This window comes from Ciconia boyciana, chromosome 4 (assembly GCF_034638445.1).
Source record: "Ciconia boyciana chromosome 4, ASM3463844v1, whole genome shotgun sequence".
Classification (NCBI taxonomy): Eukaryota; Metazoa; Chordata; class Aves; order Ciconiiformes; family Ciconiidae; genus Ciconia; species Ciconia boyciana.
In genome coordinates, this window is record NC_132937.1 from 49563304 (window position 1) to 49587302 (window position 23999).

The following is a 23999-nucleotide window of genomic DNA, read 5'->3' on the forward strand; positions in this document are numbered from 1 at the left end:
AGTGTTCTCAACAGTTATTTTATAGATTTTTCTAAAGCATATGTGAAATTCTTGGAGGAAAAAAATGACCTAGGTGGAACTCCCTTTGGAAACACCCCTATATAATTAACCCTCACTGCCAAAACAAATTTAGTATCACTTTCCCTTGTTGTTTCTTCCTCCTTCTTCACATTTGCATGTGCCAAAAAAAATCAACAGTAGTGGAGCCTCCCTTCCATCCATATGCTGCTACTGAAGTGGAAACCACAGAGAGCTTGACAAAGTAATTTAAAAATTAGCTTCTTAAGCACAAACTAGAACAAAAACTCTATCCAGTTAAGTTTCACAGACACATTTAGTTAAAGAATTTATATCCCAATAGAATAAATTTTAAACTTCTGTTGAACTCTCTTCCTGAACAACAGCCTTACTGGGAAAAGGCTCTCAAAATTTCTTTTTAGCAAGGAACTTGAGAATGTGGTAAGCATTGTGAAATTCTGTTATTTGCTATTACTTTGCACAGCAAGACCATGTCCAAAGGGCTGTTTACAGTCATGCCCCAGAACTTCTTGTAAACTGAAATTATCATTTGCCACATATTCGCATTCACCTTGAATGAGTAATTTCAAGTTTGAATTGTCTTTCATCATATATTCTCTTCAATTATACAACATTAACTCTTTACTCATCAACTGATATTATAATTCTGCACTCATTTTTCTCATAACATGTACATTACAGTCTTGTATAATTCAGTGAAAGCCACAGTAGCAATTTATACACAACTTTATGTTTAAAACTTTTATAGAAAACTCAAGACAAGATGTAACTTTATTCTTCACATTGCTACCTTTAGAAGAAGTAAGCACTTAAATTAATTCAGTTTGCACCACTAAAAATTCATAAAAAATTGTGCATATTTGCAAAATTTTGGAAGTATTAAATTAAAAATTATTTGCCTAACTATGTTGAATAAATACAGCTTCAAGCAGACACTATTTAAGACAGAAAGATCCTATACATACGTAATTTTGGGGGGAGGTGGTTTCCTGAACAATAGGGTAGAAACAAAAGTGAATGGTGATCTTCCTATGTATTTTAAGGCTTTTATAATTTGATAAAGCTGTTGTCAGAAATTCACTGCTGAAACAGATACTGCTACTCAAGATTTTATCTCCATTTCAGCCACTGAGGGTTAAACAGATAAGGAGTGAAAACATTGTAAACCACCACAGCAGTTGTTGTGCTGTAGGAATATAACCTAAAAAAATCTACAATTTCTATATTGCTGTTTCTCCTTTCTTTTTTCCTAAGAATTGTTCCTATATTAAGACTATGATATGTACTTTTAGTAAACTTCTAAAGTATGTAGACATGTTCTTAAGCAACCTAGCAAACACAGACACATTGGAATTCCCTGCCAGTTCCAACAAGGGAATATTAATGACCCACATTCCTTCATCTGCCAGTGGTCATTACTGATGCTGCAGGGAACTGCACACAGTGAGATAGTTACCCGTACCGCAGTTTCTCCAGAAACAATTTCTGTTAACAGTTGACATTAATCTAAATAATGTGGTTTTGTCCAACTCTGCTGGGCCATGAAAATACAGCTCCCTTATCTAGATGTCTGGTATCTGAAAAGACTGGAGACTCTGGATTTTCTGACTCTAATTTTATATACGCTCCAGAAAATCCAAAAGATGTAGGACTTTAATACTTGGGGAGACTTCACTGCCTCGACAGTCAGCCACAGGCAATGTTGCCAGGGCTTAAAGGCTTCTCAGAACTCCAGAGCTTGTGATTCAGCTCTGTTCAGTGCTCTGCTTTTGGGAGGTAGGGGCCTGCAACTACCTAAATTAACAGCAGCTGTGAAATAGACATGGAAGCAATCTTCAAAATTGCAGAGATAAACTTACAAAAATGTTCAGGAGAACCTCTGCAGTTGTTCTTCAGTTTATTCTGTAGTCCAAAGCCCTGGTAAACTATACCTAATTCGGAATCTACATTTTACAAAATACACACAATTCTTTTGTTTGTATTAAATTTTGAAATGTTTTTTTATATACAGAATCAGAGACAACCCAAAGACCTTCTTAAAAATCATGTGAATTGGAAAACTATATTGCTTAAGCAGCTCTCAATTTTGCTGTTAATACTTGAGAATTTAAAGCAAGTTAAACAGATACAGTGGTAATTATGGCTACTTCTGGAATTAAATTATTCAAATTTGCTTTAATATAACGACTTGAAAAATAAGGGTTGGATAAATCCTGGTTTATGCAAACACCCGTATTATCTGTAGTTTCTGTGACTAAGTCAGTATGTTTGGAATGACCACATAATGTTTTCACTTCCCCTGATTCTCCATCTCAACTATCACAAATATTCCAAAGCCTTCACTTTGCTGTAGAGCAAAATGAATACATCAGGAATGGTTTGGTATAACTAGCTGTCCCACTTTTCTCTAAGACTAAAACTTTTGAGAATTGATGAGTGATTTACTTGCCATATTTTAATATCATATTTAACAAGTGCATTATAAAATTACTATGTATATACACTATACAATACTATATACCAATTTTCATAAAAGCAACTGGAAAATGTCCTAGGGTTGAACTGTAGAGAGCATATAAAAATTCCTGAATAAAGAATATAAAACAAAATTGAAAGTGCTTTTTTTTTTCCCCAGAAAAGGCAGTCCATATTTAAAGTCTCTTGCACACATCACCATTATTAAAAGAAATAGCAATGTAAACAAAGGGCTATATTTTACACAAGATAGATGCTATCAGCACTAAAATATAAAGAAAGATGATACTGAAAAAATTACCAATAAAGAACAGAAACATTTTATCTTTGGATTTTACAGTTCTTGCTACTGCCCATATTTGAAAGCAATAATTGAAATAAACTCTTTAAATATGTCAGACTTTAAATCTAAATCTAATATGACGGAAATTTAGTCCTAGTTAACAAAGGCCCACATACAAACAAGTAAATAATTTCCATGTTGGGCTTGCCTGTATATAGTGTTTATGAAGTTGTTCTGGAATAGTTGGGGTTTTTTTGTGTAAACCACATATGTCCAGTTGCAAGACTTACTACAAGATAATTACTTTCTGTAAGATAATTACTTTGGAAGATCTATTTAGGTTAGTTTAGTGTTGTAGGCAAGTGCCCAGAAACAAAAATTTCAATGTGGACTGCATGAATGTGTTTCAGCTTGTTGAAGAACATAAAAAAAATTTAAAGGGGAAGAATGGTATTAGCAGGGAAAAAAATGTGTTCTTTAAAAAACAAAATGAAGGAACCAAATGGAACAAGAAAAAAAAAATAGATTAAAAATAGCCACCTTATGTTTGATTTCACCAATACTAAACTACTGTCTTTAGATCCTATTTAAACAAGAATTTGTGTTAATCACTCCAGCATTTGTTAAAAGGAATCACTGTCCGGTCAGCACTAAGTTTTAGCCCTTCCTGATCCTTGTCTAGAGAAGATCGTGAAGACTTTTGTATTAGACGGCATGATGCTAACTGACACATACGCATCAGGAGCCAGAGAGCGAACTAAGCATTATTCACATTTCAAACAACTGGGAATGGAAGCAATATACAATAAATGTATTGTTTATTGTTAGTATTTCTGTTTGCCTTTTTACAGTCATCTGTAACCACTTCTACTGAATGAAGAAAGAATTGTGGCTTCTCTTCTACAGCAGCATCTCAAAAGAAGCAGCAAAAGAAAAATGTCAGAGCAGAAGCTATGTAACCAAGAATGAATGAAAAGAATTAAACAGACAAAATGACTGGAATGCAGTGGAGAATTTGGAAGTGCTACAGACCAGGCCTTTCTCAGGGTGGAGAAGGAACAGGATGTGTGCTACGAGAATCAATTTAATTACTAAAAAGCAGGATGCAGAATATCTGCAGAAAATGATTTGATCCTATTAATACAAATTAAACTCTTTAATTTCAAAAACCAGGATACTAGGAAAGACCAGGAATAGCCATTTTAAAAGCATTTTATATTTTATATATTTCTTTGAGCTCAGTGATTGACTTGATACTTTATCATTACAGAGGTCAGAAAGAGATAATAGTATACCATATTCCATAGTTTGAAAACAAATCTGTTACATAAGAGTCTCTGAAACATATATGCTTCTTGTTATCAAACAAATAAACCTGCAGAAAGCTTCTAGGTAGTTACTATTTTGCCAGTTCATTTAGAAAACATGAAAAGAACAGTATTTTTCTTACGACAGTGTGATATTACTAATTTCTCAGTAGATGTAGAGAAGTATTGCCTTAACACAGTTGCCATCTACACCATTGAGAACAAGGCAGCCAATGATAAAACACTGTGAACTAGCAGATTGCCCTTCTACAAACAAGACTAAACAAACATTTTATTTCCTCAGCAAATTCTGTAACATCCTCTCACAGTGTGCATAGAAGCTACAAACACCAAACATAAATGGAGGCAACTACAAAAAATCATATTCCTCGAGGTTTTTCACTTCTTATACTTACAAGTAACACTTCATTTTACTAACAAAAAGTAAAAGAGCAAAGGTAATTTTGCAACCTCTCAATTTTGCTTGCTTTGCTCACTCAAGCTTAGTTTCTGGATTAACAGTAAGAATCAAATCTTGGTCGCATGTAAGGGGCACGGTGCCCTCATCCAGTCCACCAGGGAAGAGTTTTTTGGCATTTCCATCCTGTATCCCTTTGAGATGTGGCCACAGGAGAGTTTGTCAGCCTGTGCCAACAAATTTCAGAGTTTGGAGTCTTTCACAATGATGGAGAGAAACAAAGATGTCTCATTCCCTCGCTCAGCTGTGAGGGTAGTACATAAACAGAAAAGAAGTACTAAGGACTACTGTTGGGAACCTCTTCAAAAGCATGAAGCAGCCTTGCTACCTGGATCCCACTCATGGTGATTTCACAGTGAGATCAGAAGAGTATGAGTTCCTTATCCATTTGCAATTACTCTGGAAAGAATACAATGCAGTGCCAATGTCAGGATATATCTTCTATATCTTCTATTCTTGGTGCTAGCAACAGAAGAATGATGAAAAAAAAAGGAAGGCATGGCCTTTCCCTGGTGACAGAGAAAAAAAGACAAAAATTTTGTCCCCTTGGTCTCACCTTCTGTGTCCTCTTCCCCCTAAAAGGAAATAACATAGTCCTGCCAACTGTTTGTGAAGAAGGTCAAGAGCAGCCCTGGACAACAGTAGGGTCTGGGACCTTTTTACAAAGAGCTACACAAACAGGAGAAGTATCTGCAAGAGCGGAGGGCAGACCAACTCCAGCACAGCAAGAACTTTTCTTCAAATCCTCGGGAAATCCAGGAGAAGAGCTAATCAAGAGCAAGAAGACACATCTTTCTGTGTCTGCACACAGAAGGCTCACTGATCCTGTGCTATCTCTCACCCAGCCCATAAAATAACTATGTCTGTGGAAATTCAGCATATCTTCCAAATAAACAAAGTACAGTGTGTAAGAGTAAAATGTTAGTGTGAATCTCAAAGATCTCCTCTTTTAGATTGGTAAAACAGAAAAACATTAATTTACAACTCACAGCTTTCATACAATCGTATGTGGAGCCATATAAACAGATATATGGCACAAAATTTCATTCATATTGTAGCATGTATACCATTTGTATATACATATATAAATATTTATGCAACTTAAAAGCCTGTGCATATTAATTACTTGACAATCACAATCTCTTTCTTTAATCTCATAGGTTAAGAGACAGAGGAATATGTTGTATGGTTTTCAGCACTATATTGTAAAGGGAATGAAATCATCAAATCTGACTAGAATACGGGAGACATTGCATTGATATCTAGCTATCACAAGCATCTTTGGTTTGTGTTAGGTGTATAACAACCTTTTAGCTGAAATTTAAACCAAGTCAGTGCAAGTGAATGAAATCTTGCATTAGATTTTTCTCTATCCTTTCAAATCCAGTTCTTTCTATAATTCCTTGGGAAGAAAAGGAATGCAGGAACGGATGTATGAAGCTGAAAAATCAGTTTCAACTGTAAAGTTCACCTTGCAAAAAGGATTATGTTAATTTATACAATATACATATTCACCTGGTACATGTAAGAGTTCACTCACTTCCTGCATTTCACAGTACCACTAACCCACATGGAAAAAACTCCTAACAATAAAAAACCAGGAAAGACCAACAGAAACAGAGCTTTCAAAATTCTACACAAGTCAACAGTAGTTTTAAAAGGTCAGGTGAGAAACTGCACCAGAGATACCTAGTCTATCACTTCTGAGCATAATTGTCTGCTTATTCTCTGTTCTGGAATGTCTTAACAGAGACTCTGACCTAAAATCTTGCCTAGTACATAGCATGAATGAGTTTGTCTTAAAACATTTCTATTTCTTTTAAAGAAAACAACAGTTAATGAAATTATTATTCCATTATACTTTAGTTCCAAAATTCTAGCAGTATTTCTCAACTTTTTCTTAGTTGAATCTTTCTGATCTTTTACCTTTTTTTTAATCTTCCTGATTTTTTTTATTTGTAAGTACTTTTAAATTGACATTTTCTTTCTCCTATTGGCTAATAACAAGAAGATGCAATAGATACTAAGTAATAACTGTAGATTATATTGCAACATTATAAACCCCTCCAAGAAGATAACCAAGAAGATAACAAAGATAAACCATATCTTTGTTTGCCTACCCTCTATTCTTGTAACTCTGCCTACTAATACCTACTAATTACAAAGACAAATATACAAAATCATAAAGGATTAGTTTATGTAAGTTCCTTCAGCACAATACTCAGCTGATTTGTGCATTTCTGAAAGATGATCAGTGATACTTAGGGTGGGGTATTTCCAACGTACATTAACAGCACTCCTGACATAATATCTATTAACATAACCACATGAAACTATTAATGATCACATAATATGACAGTATGGTATAAACCGTTGTCTAAAAGGAATATAAAAAACCCAAGTAATTAATCTGTTATCTTGAAGAGACCTTTGCTTTGTTCTCCAGTCAAGATAGTACACTAGTCCTGTAAAGAATATGATTATTAAGAATCTGTCTTTGAAAACACTACTTATCCACTATTAATTACTATTAATAGCAATATTAATAGTAATAGTAATATTTATTAATACATCCTTTTTACTCTTTCTTAGTTTCTTTTAAGACTGCATCTTGTTGTCCAAGCTGGTTTCACTGAGAGTAACTCCTACAAAAAGATGATCTTTGTGCATCTTACAACCTTTAGGCTGCATGTGACACTCCATAGATTCTAGCAACACCACGACATCCTCCTAGCCCTAGCCAGCAAAGGCTAATAGCTGACTTCTATTTTGTTTCATGTTATTTAAAATAAAAAAGCATTATAAGTGGAATACTGCAGTTTTGGAAAACCAAATCTGTACTGGGACACCAGCCAATTTTGAAGTAAACTCCATGCTAACCTTCAAATAAAATTATCCTCCTTCCCCACAGAGAAGAATGATGAGAGAGGGAACTTACTCTTTATTGTAACATGATTACAGAAATTATACCATTCTCTCATGAGTACAGGACTAACAAAGGAGTTTCTGGGGTTTGACTGTCTTTTTGCAAATTGATACCTGTTTGGGGTTACCAAACCAAAAAATCATTCATTATTCACCCACGGGTTGGACATTCCATTACCTGAAGCAGAAAAGGTATACCGGGTTCTAAAAATCTGTGTTTGCTAAGCACAGAATTTATTTTTAAAATAGGTGGTATACTCCAACAGCAGAAACATCCAACATATGGGCCCACTTCCCAATTAATTATTTGCTGGCTAAAGTGTTAAAATGTCCTTGGCTTCACCTTAGACATAATCATCCCAGCTGGTCATTATCTACCTGGAAAGGGGCCAAAGAATCTCAGCTGTCAGTACTCACCAAACATGTATGTTATGGTGTCTTGTTTTGTTTTTTTTTTTCATTTACTTCACTTTCATAGAGCTACAGTTAAAAGAAGGAAGTCTTATTACACATGGAAGTGGAAAGATTTTGTATCTCTTTTATTGTTGTAATTTAGTATACCTGGAGTGCAGGTGATAAGTGGAGTGATAAGGAACTCTTCAATATGTGTTTACTGAGAAGTGATTTATCCAACCTTACTGACACTGTTTTTACTCTTGTTTGTTCGTACTTAATTCAACTGCTCCTTTGTTTTACACAGATGTGTGAAAAAACACAGAAGTCTTTGAAAGTCAGAGCTGCAACTAAGTTATTGGTGGTGTATATGCACAAAGTCAGGAAGATTCAATAGGAAAATATCCCTCAATCAAGTGAATGTTAACAGTCAGCTTGTAGTAAACCCGCAGGTCAACAGGTGGAAAGCAAATGTCTTTTCTCATTTGCACGTTACTTCTGCAAGAAGCCACAGGACAGCTGGGAGAAGGAACACATGTAAACAAGGCAGACCTAATGATTTCCTAATTAAAAAGCAGATATTATCTTCCCATTAATAGGTAAACTAATCAACCAAAATCCAACAGTTTCTCCTCAGTACAAGTAAACATAGGTGCCTTTCCTCACTGAATTGTCACACATTTAGGCCAGCCACTAAGTTGTCAGTTCTGCTTGATTTGTTTGGATACTGTACTCTGTGACAGCTGTCGGAAATAATACATTAGAACAGCTGTTGTGGCAGTTACAAAGGGCCTGGAATTTTAATTGGACTGGATATTAATTGGGGGGCGGTGACTTTCTTTTTAAAAAACCAAAGTTAAGAAAGAAATATTCAAAGAATGACAGATAGATGTCTTTAAGGGATTTGACCAATGTCTGGTAAGCAAGGTTGTCTTTGTTTTGACTACATAACTTTGGGGCAATGGTTTCCACCATCTGAGCGGGAACCATTAGTTGCTTAAGAAAAGGCGCATTAAGAGGAAAAATAGTAAGGAAGTTGCATAAATAATCCTTTTCAAATAGTAGCTCTGATCTAGCAAGGACCTTGAAGTGTTTTAAGAATTACTCAAAAGGAGACTCATTCTGAGACCCTTAGTAACCACCAGCTGAAAACAAAACTGTCCATCATGGCCAAGACCTAAGCACAAATGAATAACAAGCTTACTTTCAGCATCGGCATAGAGTAGCAAGCACAGGAGCACCACCATTGGCCTGACTACGTGCATCATCTGACAGCTTGGCACCAGCATGCTTTGGCAGCCTTGTTCTCACTGGCTTAGAAGCCACTGCAAGTCTGTCCGGTCTGAAATTTCAGATGAAGTATTTTCAGAGCCTGTGGAACAGATAAGAAAAAGAGAAAAATACAGTTAGCAAGAATACAGCAGAGATTTTCTGGGTTTTTTTCTAAGAATTCACAATTTGAGGCAAAACAATTTTAAAAGACAAGGGAGAAAGAGAAGGAAACGTGACTCATTTCAGGCTACTGGCACATACCAGAAGATTCAAGGTACGGTGTATGTTAGCACTGTTCCAACATATTTCTCAGTGCACCTTTTCTACCATAATCAAGCATCTGTCACACCCTGGATCTTTTGCTGTATTCAACAACACCTTCTGAATCACAAGAAATGTCATTGTTAATGAAGCATAATACATCACTGGAATACTCATGTTGCAAAAAGGGGATCCAAGTGGATTCAATATCAGAATAAAAAGTCCACTTGGAAGCAGCATACTGGGAGCTGATGCTCTGGCATCTGGTAAGAATAACACAGCAATATCTGCTTTCTGAGGTGTTCTTAAAGCTAGACATCAAATGCTAGCATATTGCATAGTTCAACAACTCTAAAGGTTAAAATTCCTGTTGCGATTTCCTGTACATATCTGAATTACGCCTAACAGAAAAACAGAAATCCAGCATTGAATAAAGGGCTGAGATCCCAGTTCAATCCATCTCATTTATTATGATGCGTAATTGAATATTATACACTGGGAGCACTACAGCTCAAGTACCTGACTTAAAAAAGCAGTGTCTCATTCTTCTCCAAATTTACCACACCTGAGCAATAACAGAAATTAAGGAATATAAAAATATTTTTCCCTGTCACAGGAAATACTAGAGATATCCCCAAGTAGCCTGATGTTGTCACTAAAATAAGACTGAAATGTAATTTTACTTTTCGAAGGGTCTGCAACATATAAACTTTGGCAAGTTTGGTACTATCTTTTTAATTACCACATGAGTGGTTTCCATGCAGTGAAGATAAAAACCAAAATGGCGGAGAAAAAATTACACTAATTACCATTCCATTAGATAGACCTTACAGATTTGTGGGTGGTATAAAAAGCCCATTTTACAGTACAGTGTGATGCTCAAAGAATCTACTCAAGGAAGAAAAAACATGAGCAGCTGTTAGAAATCTATGGCTGTTACAAATTTATTTAGTAAAACTATCTTTTGAATCAGCTACTGCTATCAAAAAATACAAACTTAAGAAATCTTCATAGGCAAAGTGCTGAAGGCACCAGCTCTCCCCTTTCATCGCCACCATCTTCATGCCAGCATTTCAAATGACAGCAAAGTCCATGAGACATCAGTCCTGTCGGACTCAATTTGTGTCTGTGCAAGCGTATCAGAGCCAACTGCTACAGAATGATTGCAATGCTATCACAAAGATGGAGATGTATGAAATGTACTTTCAAGGGAAAGGTGATTTTGATTTTACTTCTTCTAGACCGCAGGAGTTACAAGGGAGCCCTGAACTATCTCCAAAGGCAGCTCGCTTGTGGACAAAACTTTATCTTTTTCTTGGCACACAAACACACTAGCTGACATGTGAAGGTGAATGGCAGAAATGTGATAGGTACTAAGATTTGTGTCTGAACCATAAACTGCTCCCTTTAGCAGGGGAGGAAGTGGAGAGGAAACAACACTGATAATTAATAAGGGGAGCAGAGGAGGGAAAAAAAAAGGTGACCGCAAAGGTTTTTGTTTTACACAACTGTTTTTTACAGGGCACTGGAGATTATTTTCACACATTCCAAACACTCCCACCAAAATATTAAATGTGGTATCTAACAGAAAAAATACTATTATCTGCTTGGGGAAAAAAGGGAATTTAAAAAATCTCATGATCCTGACATGTGAATATGCATTTATCCTCTACAAGCTGCCTGCAAATGAAGGGATGGATCACAAAACCTGGCAAAGAAAAGGTTGAGAATAAAAAGGAGATTTTTTTTTTTTTTTTTTAAATTAAAAACCCCATTCCATTCTCTCACGCTAAATGCACATACAAACACTTAGGAATACTGCAGTCATTGTCTCTGGTTTGAGGTGATACTCATTATCACTCAGATCATAAAAATCAAAGCCCTCAGTACTTTCTTTCTTTGATGCTTCCAAGTGTCATGGCTTTAGCTAACCTGATAAACGAACTAATGTTTCCAGGAGACCCTTTGCCTGCGGTTTTCTCTCTTCACCTGCTTATGCCTTCATAGCTAACTTCTAGTATTTTAAGTCCAGTAAACAGAAGCACTTGAATAAAGATGGCAGGTGGGTCCTTTTTCTTTCAAGTCAGTTGAAGATACACTGTTAGTGGAGGCATGCAGATGATGGGCTCATAACACTAGAGAGAAGCAAGCCAAGAGACAATCAGGTGCTGTAAAGGTTCACCACACAAGTCTGCTCAGCTTTACCTACAAAAAAACATAGCTTCAACTAGGGACCCTGCTACTGACAATTGTACCAACCTTGAGATTGATAATCATCTGGTATGTAAGTCTATACTTGGCTCATTTGTGAAAAATAACATGGCAATGCAATTCCTTACAAGAACTAAACACAATTATCAAACAAGTATTAACTTCCAAATCAAGCCACCTTCATAATTCCAAAGTAAAATGTTCATCTAATGCATTATTAATTCTTAAATGAAGTAGTTTCTTCCCTTTTCTATTTCCTCCTGACAACGGTTTGTTACATCCAGAGTGTGGTACCAGAGACAGTGGAAACACAAACAGCATTGCAGCACCAGGTTATACTAGCCTCTTCCTCAGACGGCCAACATTTGCCTCGGAGAATGAATCCAGAGTGAGGTACTCTCTTAGCAGCCCCTGTTAAAACATTCACCCTGTGCCAGTGCAGAAAGGTGGGGCTTCTCCTGGGTAGAAAACTGATCACAACAGCTACAGAGAGATCAACAGTTATTAGAAAAAAAATCTCTTTGTGAAGCTTTAATAAAAGCTGGTTTTATTTTAGGATAAGTACTGCGTAACTGCCGTATTAAATAATAAAAAAATGACTCTTACAACATATCTAAAAGAGCTACCTATGAATAATTTCTTCCACAACAGCTATTTGGGTCTCTTTCCCCAGACAAACAAATTGTTAATACAAAAGTGAAAAACAAAGGGTGGAACTAGGTAATATATCTATCATTACCACATATGCAAGTAAGAGGATAGATTTTCCTTGATTAGTGGTATCTACCAATAAGATCAGTAAAAGTGGGGATGTCCAGCCCCCCAGAGTGTTCAATGCAGAGACACAAAAGAATTCTCCTCAGCTGAGGCATGGCAGATGATAGCACCTGGACATGGGCACATGTGCCAGTTATCCTCAAAAGGATCAACTGGGTGAATGAAACATCTGAACACTGAACTACTTCCCTGCAGTCTGTTTACTTTAGTACCAAAAATAATCTTTTAGGTGTGAACACAGTACTCAGGAGGAGATGGTCCCTGCTCCATGACAGTTAAAGTTATAGAAAATGCTTACCTGGAGGCAAATCTTAGAACCAAAAAAAAAGTAAATACTAATTTTATTTATCTGCTTGCTTTTCCATGCCTGCATGTGCATGCAAATGCTTGATAACTCAACAAAGAAATTTAGCACAGCAGGGAAGAACTCTCAGAACAGACTTGAACACAGACAAAAAAGAAGTCATAGCAGATGTAGGGAGCCACATGGAAAAAACCCAGTAACTTACAAAATTTTGGAATAAAGGAATGTGAAGATATGAGAGCTCATTTGTGCTATTGCACAAACAGGATTTCTAGTTCAACTTTTCTAAAGTTTGAAATTGTTCAGAGATAGGATTTTAGTTCACAGCTCTCTCTGGTCTGCCACAAGGACCTATGAGCAAACAATCGGATACACCCTACATTTTTTAAAAAACAGGGTTTCTCTGAGAAGGAGTGGCAGGCAAAGATCAAAACAGAAGACTGTGTTGACATTCTGTTTCTACACTTCATTCATCACGCCCACAATCCTAAATTACATCCATTCCCTAGCCACAGATTTCTAATACCATACATATGCAAGTGAAAAGATGCAAAAAAGAAACTTGAAACATTACTAGAATCAAGTCAAGGAAGAAGTGCCAATACTTCACAACTTTGCATATCAAACAAGATCCCTCCTTAAAGAAGAAAATAAACAGATTTCACAGACAAATCTTGGGTGCAAAAACCTGACTGACAGCTGAATCATTACTAGAAAGAATAGGAAAAAATGCATAAAATTAATGCTCATAAGCTGTTTAACCAAAATCAATTCAGAAATGCCTCTGGGTAAAACAATGTATTTTAAAGGGAATTAAATGTATTTTCCAAACCAATGAGGGAAACTTTCAGAAGTTCTACATTTAGCTTGCTCTTTTATTGATTAAACATGATAAAAGTTTTCATAGTTGACCTGCTGGAGAAGTTCCATGCTTCATTCTGTTTTTATTCTTTAAAAAGCAGAAATGCAAACACATGATTAAGGAAATTTAAAAGACAGATGTGTTGAGTGTTCCAAAGCTTAGTCTTATCAGTCCCTGGATAACAATACACCTTAATGCTTCTCTATCATTCCTGAACTTCTGTATTACAGTTATTCCAATATGAGTGAGCACCCACCCTGGAACAGCGGGTTTCTGATCTCAGGCAGGCCTTTGAACTACATCACTATAAAAGCATCACTGAGTTACAGTGATAGGTGGAATTTTGCTTATATTAAACAACTTGATATATTCAATCTGATTCTACATTGTAATTCTATTTTGGACTTCAGCAAGGATTCTTCTGTTACCATGCAAAAACAGAAAATGGATTTTCAATAACTGAAGAAATAAAGGAAATAGAGAAATTAAATTAATTTAGTTAATAAATTAATTCAATGACAGCAAAGTACATTAAAAATCATGTCACAGGGTTGTTTTTCTCATGTAGAAAGTTGTTTAAAAGTTAATCTTTTTTTACTTATACAAATACTGATGTTCATATGTAATCTTAAACCATACACAGAAAATCCTGCCTAGCCTGATTTTCACTCACATTCTAAATCATGAATTAAAATACCTATTTGTAAGTTGTCACATATTTCAATGCTTACAAACTTCTGCCATCTTAGTCACTTTTGCAGATTGTAAGAACTTTTGTTATTCATGGTGCAGAAACGACCCACTAGAGCATTCTGCATTCTCAACTCTGTGCCTCCCAAATAACAGATCAAGAAAAAAGTATTGTGCTGGTAATGGCTGGATGGCTGAGATGAAAATACCTTGCTAGAGGAGAAAAACATACAATGTTATCTGTCAATGCATATGAAAGCAATACATTGTTGAGAATCTATACTACGAATTTAAACTGTGTTACAAAGACACAGATAACAGGTTAAGTGGACAAATGAAACATCTTCTACTAAGACTGACTTCTCGCCTGAAAAACACAAACTCTGCCAATATCCCAGTCTTGGCTCCTGTCACTCAAGAACCCTATAAATTACTTAGCTATAGTTACCCTGAAATAGTTCAGCTCTGACTTTGCCCATAGGAGAAATTAAAGAAAGCAAGTTCTGTTCTGACTCTTGTTAAAAAAAAAAAAAAGAAAAGAAAAATAAAGAGAGAGAAAGAGAGGAAGGAAGGGAGCGAGGAAGGGTGGGAGGGAGAAAGGAAGGAAGGAAGGAATGAACAAACAAATGAAAGGAAAAAAGCAGCAGCTAAAGAAAAGGAGCTAAAACAAATATCTTTGCTAATCTGTGTTATTAGAGTCTTCCTCCAACCACAGAAGAGACACAGGGTGAAATCCACAATCAGGTTTGTACAATATCTATTTTTCTGCATTTAGAAAAGGTAAACTCTAGCCTAGAAAATAGCAAATGTAACTTTTATCAACAGGCCTGTACTTGGCCCTGGTGGGGCTGCAACTCAAATACTGTGTTCAGTTTTGGGCCCCTCACTGCCAGAAAGACATGGAGGTGCTGGAGCATGTCCAGAGAAGGGCAAGAAAGATAGCGAAGGGTCTAGAGCACAAGTCTTCTCAGGAGCGGCTGAGGGAACTGGGCTTGCTAACGTTGCTTATATCTAAAGAGCCACCTCTGTTTCAGAAGAATTTTGCCTCTTCTGTGTCTTTTCAGCATGGAAATTGTGAAACATTCGGGTTGGGCCTCGCCTTTAGGATAAGGCATGGTTGAAGCACACTGTGTACTGCAAATACTAAAATAAAGCTAGAAATATATTTGCAAGTCTGGAGCTAACAGGTCAAATCTGACTTCAACATTGCAAGGCATCTTTTCTCTGTTATATTACTCTGCAATTTCTTCCTTTATGGCTTTTATTTTTCCTTTTCACTTTATAGTTTCAATACTATCCAATATACTTGTTGCCTAATCAGATTGAAGCATGACTGACTGAAACAGCGAATTTGCAGTACACACAGGACAGTAATCCAGCTGCAGCTAGTTTAGCCTGACTGCACTTTATTATAACATTGCTGATGGCAATACAATTGTATTAGAGGAAGAGATGGAGAGCTGAAATAGTTATTTTTCAAAAGTAGTTGGCATTATAAAATGATTTGATAATAAAGTACAAAAACTTCCTGAAGCAATAAAAGCACTATGCATTTCCCATACTAAAATATGGCATAACAGCACGCAATTGTCCACAGTTCCTCTTTTGGAAAAAAGAAGATAAGAACTACAAGATATCTTTGTAACACACAATACTTCTTATTACAATCAAAGAAAAAGTAAAAGTAATGTTATGAACTCTGAAAAAGAGTTAAAAGTCAGCAAAAGCCTACAGTTATTTTACTGTTGGAAGCTTCCTTATTAAGGAAAGTATCACTTGGTACACTTCTAGATACCAAACTAATGTCCTAACAATGACAAGCCAGTTTTGATACCAAATAAAATAGTAAAATCACCAGCAGGGCCAGACAGCATGGTTCAAAATGTGGGTTTTTTTACAGACCACCTTAAAAACTATAGCTTTATCTGTAATTACTAGAAATGAGTGGCTTAGAATGGCCACTTCAAGTGGCACTTCAGGTGCTGAGGTATAGAACCTATACCTCAACCCCCTTCAAATGGAAAATGAGAAGCAGAAAGGTTATATCCCCACAGACCTCTTGTATTTGATTTGGTGAAAGCAAACTGAGGACAACAAAAGACTTCCATTGTAAAACCTATTACTATTTTAACAACCTAACAATCTGAGATTGTGCAAAGCATTAATGAGTACACATGCAGTCAGTTCTCATTTTTGAGATTAAGATTTTCTTTGTGCTTTGAAGTGGTGCAGCATCTATACCCAGAGCTTTCATTCACACTGTTTTGGCGAGGCAACTTGGCACTCAAATGTCTTAGCTACAAGAATGTGATAATAAAAAGAAACCCCTGTTAGACTTGTGGTTCATCCTCTTACAACTCTGTTATAGACTGCTAGAATAGACTAAAATGCATTATGTGTATTCCATTTATTCTTCTCTATTTTTATGTCCGTCTCAGGAAACATTTCAGCAAGTACTTTTCAAATCTAAGTCCTGCTACAGCTTCCCAAGCACTCGTCTTTTTGGGCTGATATTAAAGAAAAACTGTAACTTTACTCTCTTCCAAACATGCTGGCCTTAGCAACAAGGTGATAATTTCTAACATAATTGTCAATTGTATATTGACATTGTGTAATCTTCAGCTTCTTTTGTAGCCTCTTTTGGTCAGTTCTCCATAAGAAAGTGAGAATATGTGCTACCGAACAAAATAAATGCTATTTTCATAAAGGGTACAAGAAAGAATAAATTTAAACTGTACTGTATACAGCTACAGAAATATTGCTGTAACATAGATACCAATAGCACATTGTGACATGGACAAAGTATGCATGTCCACAACAATATTATACAGGTGATGCCATATTTAGCAACAATCGTTTTCCTCTCCATACACTGGAGTAGTTCCATCCTGCTAAAAAACTTCCTACATACTATTGGTTTGAGTAGTTCCATCCTGCTAAAAAACTTCCTACATACTATTGGTTTATATACATAATCACCTCTCTCACTAGTTATGAAAATGACACAGTTTCTGAAACAGGCAATCTGTTATATCTTCCTTCTTAAATTAGCAAGACAAATCAGAGAAAAAAATATTACAAAAGATTAAATTGGTGAAATAACCAAACTGCAGGCACTATTGATAGTCTGTCTTCTAAACAAACAGTCAAAAGGCATAAGAAAGAAACTGGACTGAAGACAGGACACAAAAGCGAGGTTATTATCCTAATTATGTTTGTCACCTTTTATAAAAAATAATACACAGCTGAGAAAACAGAAAAGATGCTGGTTTAGATTAGAGCTCTCCATCAGTGAGAGTTTCAGAGTCTTTGATAACCTGAGCATCAGAAGGAATGAAAAAACACAGATATAAGACAAAGCAATGCATTTAATGACCAGCAAAGCACATCTGCACAGCAAGATGGTTTAAGAACATTCACATGTGCACACACACACGCAATCACAAAAAGGACAGACTGGCAGAGTTGAAATTTGTATCAAAAGGTAGACGAGACAACCTGTCTGCCTTTCAGACACATGCCTCATATGCAAAGACTTCCAGGATTTCTGCTTTTTCCTTCTGCTTTCTGCTTTTTCATTTCTAGCTGGAAAGTAGTAGCCTGTAAACATACTGCTATGACATTCAAACTAAAGAGCCTAACCTTCAACTACACACTTCTTTCTATTTAGCCAGAACTAATGAAATATTAAGAGTTCATGTAGATGGCTACCAAAAAACATTTTAGAATTTTACCCTGGTGCTTTGTACCAGATAACAAAGTACAAAATACCATATGCTGTGATCACAAAAGCCAGTATCCTGTAAGAAAGTACACAGTAACTTTAAAGCTTCAGACAGTCCCATTAAAATATTTTAAAACTTTCAAAGACTCAGCTTACATTAATTCTCTCATTAGATCATGAAATAAAACTATTTATAATACTTGGAGGAAATGAGCTGTGTACTTTTACGGAATCGTCTGTATTAGCACAATCGGCTACCACAACACTGCTTCCCAAACACCCACGGATAAAAGTTACTGTGCTCCCTCTCCAGAAAGATGCCACCCACGTGACAGAGATACCCAAATTCCACACGAAGCACTGTCTCAACAGCCACAATGTTGTGGCTGCCAGACTTTTGCAGAAACCCCAAAGCTGTGCACATTACACTATGAAAGAGGGCTGTAAATGGTGGTGGTTACTCAGGACTCAACCATTCCTGCTGGAATGTTAGCACTGTTCCACAGAGATAAAATCTCAATAGAAAATTTTAGAGGGAGCTGCAAATAATGATACTTTGGAAATGAATTAAAAAAAAAAAACACATGATCTAGGAAGACAAATCCTCTTTTGGCTTCCTTTACTCACAGTCATTTGTTTTACCTAAGAATCTGCCTAGATGCAGGAAAGCTTATTTATTTATTCTTAAATGAATGCATTCTGCTTATTTATACTGATGACAACGTATCTATTTTTTCAATATATCTAAAGCCTAGAAGATGAGCCTGAAGTTCTACATGGAACACTGCAATACACCTTGTGGGAGTTTCACCCTTCACAACAGAAATGCTTGAGCAACTAATCATAACCCGGTAAAGTTTCTGTAGCTTTTCTATTATAACCGTTATGTCTCTGGATGTGTGTGCTGTCCCAGGAGTATTGTTCTGGATTGATTAGCATCTTTATAATGAAATGCTCAATTACAGCTTTGAAATAGGTAATTATAAAGGGAGTGTGTATCTTCCAGTTAGGGATTTTGTTTTGATTTTTTTTAATTATCAGTGCATGAAAGGCAGCTGTAGAAGTTCTGACTGCACTGTCGCCTCTTTGGAAAGAAACTGTGTTTTGTTGCTCTCACTGTGCATAAGCTAAATTGAATTTCTAGTTATGACTGGTATGGGAGTTTTATTTTCAACTGTCAGGGTGTGCAGCCAGCTGTAACCAATTTTTCAGTATTTTGAAAAGCCTCATTTGAAGTATACAGTTGCAAATGACCTAGGGACCTTGTCGTTAGTCAACAGAAAACTTTTTCAAAACACTTTCCAACTGTACTTCTTTGGTGTAAAAGAAAAAAAAAAACATGTAAAGAAAGCTACACAATATGGATTTTCTGCATAACTGTAGCAGCATATGTAAAAAGGGCAAACAAATTTTGGGGGCATGTCTAAGTTTGGCCTAATGTTTCAGACTCCCTTATGTATATTATTGTATTTTGAAGACAGCTGCATCATCTTAAGGTTAAAACCAATTTCTGCCAAGAAAAGTGACTAATTTTCCTGAGGGTTAACAGCAACTGACGGGGTGGGGAAAGTGCTTTTAATTTCAAGGGTCAGAAGTCAGGTGAAAAAACTATAAATATTTCCTTTCCTTAGTACTCTGCATGCTGCAGCACGCCATCAATTTTAAAAGAGGTTTTCTACTGAAGAAACTTATTCATCTGTTGAGATGATGTGTTAGTTTGTATTGCTTCCTCCCCCCAGGTGCTAGAAGATACATCATTGACAGGAGAATTATGTATTTATTTATTTATTTTAAAATTAGAATAACAGAAACAATTGGATTAAGTGAAAAAATGTAAGGATGTATTCCAAGCAATCTCTAACCCCTTGATATCCAGAACCAGAATTCCTCAGCCCTAGTCTCTGTCATATAATAGATCCATCACTGCTGCCAGCACAAGGTTAAAGATGCTTGTATAAACAGATACATTGAGGTCACAGGTTAAAAGAGAAGGGGAAGAAAAAAGTATGTATGCTTTGTGTCTTAAACAGAATAAAAGCCAAAAAGGTGATCTTGTTCAGGTACCTGTAGATGAGTCTATCATGTTTTTTGGTGTCCACAGTGCGTACACTGTTACTTTACCCTATGTTAGAAATTTTCCATCACACAAGTCATTTTCTAGTTATTAGCACTGTGGAACCCAGGACTACCTCCACAAATCTTGTGACTATTGCCTCTTCATTTTTTAAAGACTGTGGAATCTAAAATAAAAAAATTGCTTCAAGCATTACTTTTATTTTTTGCAAGTCAGCTCCTTCAAGTATCAAATAAATGCGAATCATTATTTTTACATTTTAGCTAATTCACCTCTTCTTTTTTCATGTTTTTTTTTTCTTTTTAGCATACCTAAAAAGTCCAGAATATAAGAATTAATTTAGTCGTTTCACAACTATGGTAATACCACACAGACACTTCCATATCAAACAATTTTATTTGAAATGGTGTAATGGAAGCCCCAATCTTCCAGTCCAAACTTCCACCAATCTTTGTGCCAGAGACTGCTTGGGATCTAGGACAAAGATGTATACTCATTTTCATACTCATACTCGTGTACTGAACATTACAATGAATTTTGGAGGATGGCTTGAATTTATCTATATAGAGTTCACTCTACACCTTGCCTGTGGATTCAGGAATGTATTGGAAAGTATTGGTGTAATCAATTTGTTCATTTTTTGTGTAATCAATTTGTTCACTTTTACCTATAAAGCTGCCTTTATTTCTGCAGTTGAGATCTCAAATAAGCACATCTATTCAATAGTCCAAACAGCCATCTGATTTGGAATTTAATTTAGTATCCAGCAAGAGATAAATGCTAACCGAAATGCAAGCCTTTCTCAAATGACTTCAAACAAATGTTCTGCTATCTGCTTTTTTCTAAACCTCTCCCAATGGGTGGAGAGAAGACTTCCTGATGTTTCTTGAGAAATAAAAAATAAAAAAATCTCATGCAGATACCCAATCCTCACACTTAAAAACAATTTGTATAATGGTAATTCAGATCACTGCACAGAATTGCCACTGGAATAAATTTACAAATGTGAAATTTCATTCACAAACTCATTAGAGAAAGTTCAAAGCAACGCATCATGATCAAACTGATTACAATAATTCCTACAATCCTGACTCTTACATAGAAATTATTGGTATATGGTATTATTAATCACATTCCCAGTTCTTTAAATATTATTTGTATTACTTCAGCAATTCTGTCATAGTTTCAATGTCCTACCACTGCTTTATTACAGAGATACAGTTAAAAAAAAAAATCTGCTCACACACTGTCCTTCATATTTTGTTTTCTCTAAAGTAGTCTTTTAACTACATAACCATTGCTGTCACCCTCAGTGGTTCCTACCTTTTCCTCAGAGTGATACCCAAGAGGCCTTAAACACTGAAATCTGTTGGAAATTAGGCGCATTTAAAAACATATTATAGAAAAGAGGGAATGGAGGACTGTGAAATTATGTTGGAAGTAATGTCTATGTTAGAGAGTAAAATACCAGCATACAGAACAGGTATGCTACTTCTCTGTAGCAATATCCAACTGCACACACATACAATGGTGTCTACTCCTGTGCCATCACTTTGCACTTAATCAGTGGAAGTGATGTGAATTATGGCTTATTAATGGATCTGCAATGAAACAAATCATAAGCGAACACTACGTGCATAAACACTCTCCTGAAAAGGGATTCTTTCCTGACTCAATATCACAGACATAATATTGGACCCTGATCCAAACTGAATCTAAGATACCCAGTATTCCACTTAGTCACAGTAAGGCCAGTAAACATGAAAACAAACAGTAATGTTTAAGTAGCTGAGGTAAATGGACTGATCCCTCCACTGCCTCACACGGTGAGTTCTCTAGATCCTGAGTGATGTTTGCAGCTCTTCACATTAAAAAACCCACCACCAGACAAAGCAGACAAAGGCATGGGGACATCCTACTAAGTACTAAAACACTACAGTCACTTCCTTTGAAAATGGATCTGTAAGATAATTCTTATTTCCCCCACCTGAAAACACTTGCACATCCACTCTGCAATGGGATGTCAGTCTTCACCACACCTATACACAACACACCTATACTGCAAGAAGCAGAAATTATCAGACTGACTAATTATCAGTCAGACTTTTAAGAACAGAACCTATTTGACTGACTCAGGCTTTTTTTCCCTGACATTTTTGCAGACCTTTGAATATGAAAAGAATAGATCTGTTAGCAAGACTTTCTCCTGTCATGGTACAGGCACACAAATTCAATTAATCAGCTCTTCTAATGAACTGGGAACTTAAAAGGCAACTTTATCTTCTCCTTAAGGTGACTTCAGCATGTCTCTTTTGAGTCAGACACTAAATCAGATCTTTTGTTGATGCCTAGAGTGTGTATGTGGTGAGGCTGTATTTTTACACATATTTACTTATATAGATATATTTATATAGATATATAGATATATTTACTTATACATCCTTAAATCATCACAATAAAATTAAAAAACAACTACAGAAAAGGCCTTTGTTTCAGGGCCAAAACCTTTCAGATCGTTTAGTCATAGTAAAATCACTGTTTCATTATTGAATTTACTTAAAGTATGAATGACAGACCAGGATGCAGATTGCCCTGCCAGCAGAGCTCACTCTGTCTCAGAGAAATTATCTGCAGTTTACAATATTCACTGCCCAAGCCTGACATGGTGAAAAAAGTAGACATAAAGCTAAATTTAAAAGATATATTACATGTCTTTCAAACAAGGAAAATTGCAGTGGACTGAATCTGGTAAATATTACATCTTAGCCATCATGCCTGCTTTTGTTAGCAGTTCTTTCTGGAGGATTCTCCAGAGTGCTTCTACCATGTTCTAAAAGAACCTAAATGGTGTGTTGAATTTTTATCATCAGACTGTGACATGACAGCAGACGAGATATACAAGAAACGAAAGTGATGTGTATATAAACATATGTGTTTATTTACATTATATTTAACAATTACCCTAAAAATGCTAATGTAAAACTATGAGGTGCATATGTATTTAGTTCTTTTTTATATGATATATATATATATATGATAAATAATAAACTTACTTCATTATTTGTTATATATAATGTATAATGTGTATGTAATAATTTTCTTATATGTATTTATCATACAAAAAAGAAATAATTACATACATAATAATTAGGATAATTATTAAATATGTTGTGTAGGAATCCTAAGAGACCTCTATTTGATAAAGGCTCTGCTCCCAGATCATTTAATGCTTATGATCCTTCCTAATTTTTTGTATGCTTCTTCCTACAGGTGAATGTAAAAGCACATAGGTTCTCTAACCTGTGAAAAAAATGCTTAGACGCATTCCCTTTCGTAACACCTATTCCCTTTGCAACCAAACCAGAAAAAGCCTCCAAAACCATGCAAGTGAGCTAAGGTCATGTAAACATCCTCTTTCTAATTGGGAAGAGTAAAAACTTGCTTAATTTTATCAATGGGAGATGATACCTTAAGAAATAGGTATTACCACCACTTGTAAAAAAAAAAGAGAGATAAGTCTTATTTGAAATGTATGGAATGGTAGTGAAAGTTCTACACCTCTCTTTCATTCTGGGTAGGTACGTTATTCAGATAGCAGATCTTGGACAACACAGCTCTGTAAGAAGTAGAAATTCATTCCTAGATCTAAACTGGCACAAATATAAAACAACCTAAGAAGTCCTTTGTAAGAATTAAAGATGAAATAGCAAAATATTTCTAAATTTAAAAAGTACACATTGAATATAGAGAGCATGAAGTGGTATCATTACCTGTAAAATCCAAAAGGCTGCTCATTCAACATTATAAAATTGTTTTATTGGTATCTTCTAAAATATTCATATTAAATTAATAATACTTATTATTAAATTAATACTTATTTTACTATATAATACTGAAATTATATACTGAATATATAAAATATAT

At 35.6% G+C, this 23999-nt stretch overlaps 1 protein-coding gene across 4 annotated transcripts in view; it reads right to left on the reverse strand.

Moving 5' to 3' along the window:
- PTPRD (protein tyrosine phosphatase receptor type D) overlaps positions 1 to 23999 on the reverse strand; it is a 380545-nt gene that overhangs the window by 281209 nt on the left and 75337 nt on the right. For all 4 annotated transcript variants that reach the window (XM_072859514.1, XM_072859513.1, XM_072859512.1 and 1 more), the window contains exon 2: positions 9105 to 9272. In XM_072859514.1, coding sequence (XP_072715615.1) covers positions 9105 to 9189 — 85 coding nt within the window. In that variant the 5' untranslated portion in view covers positions 9190 to 9272. The remainder of the gene's footprint in view (positions 1 to 9104; positions 9273 to 23999) is intronic.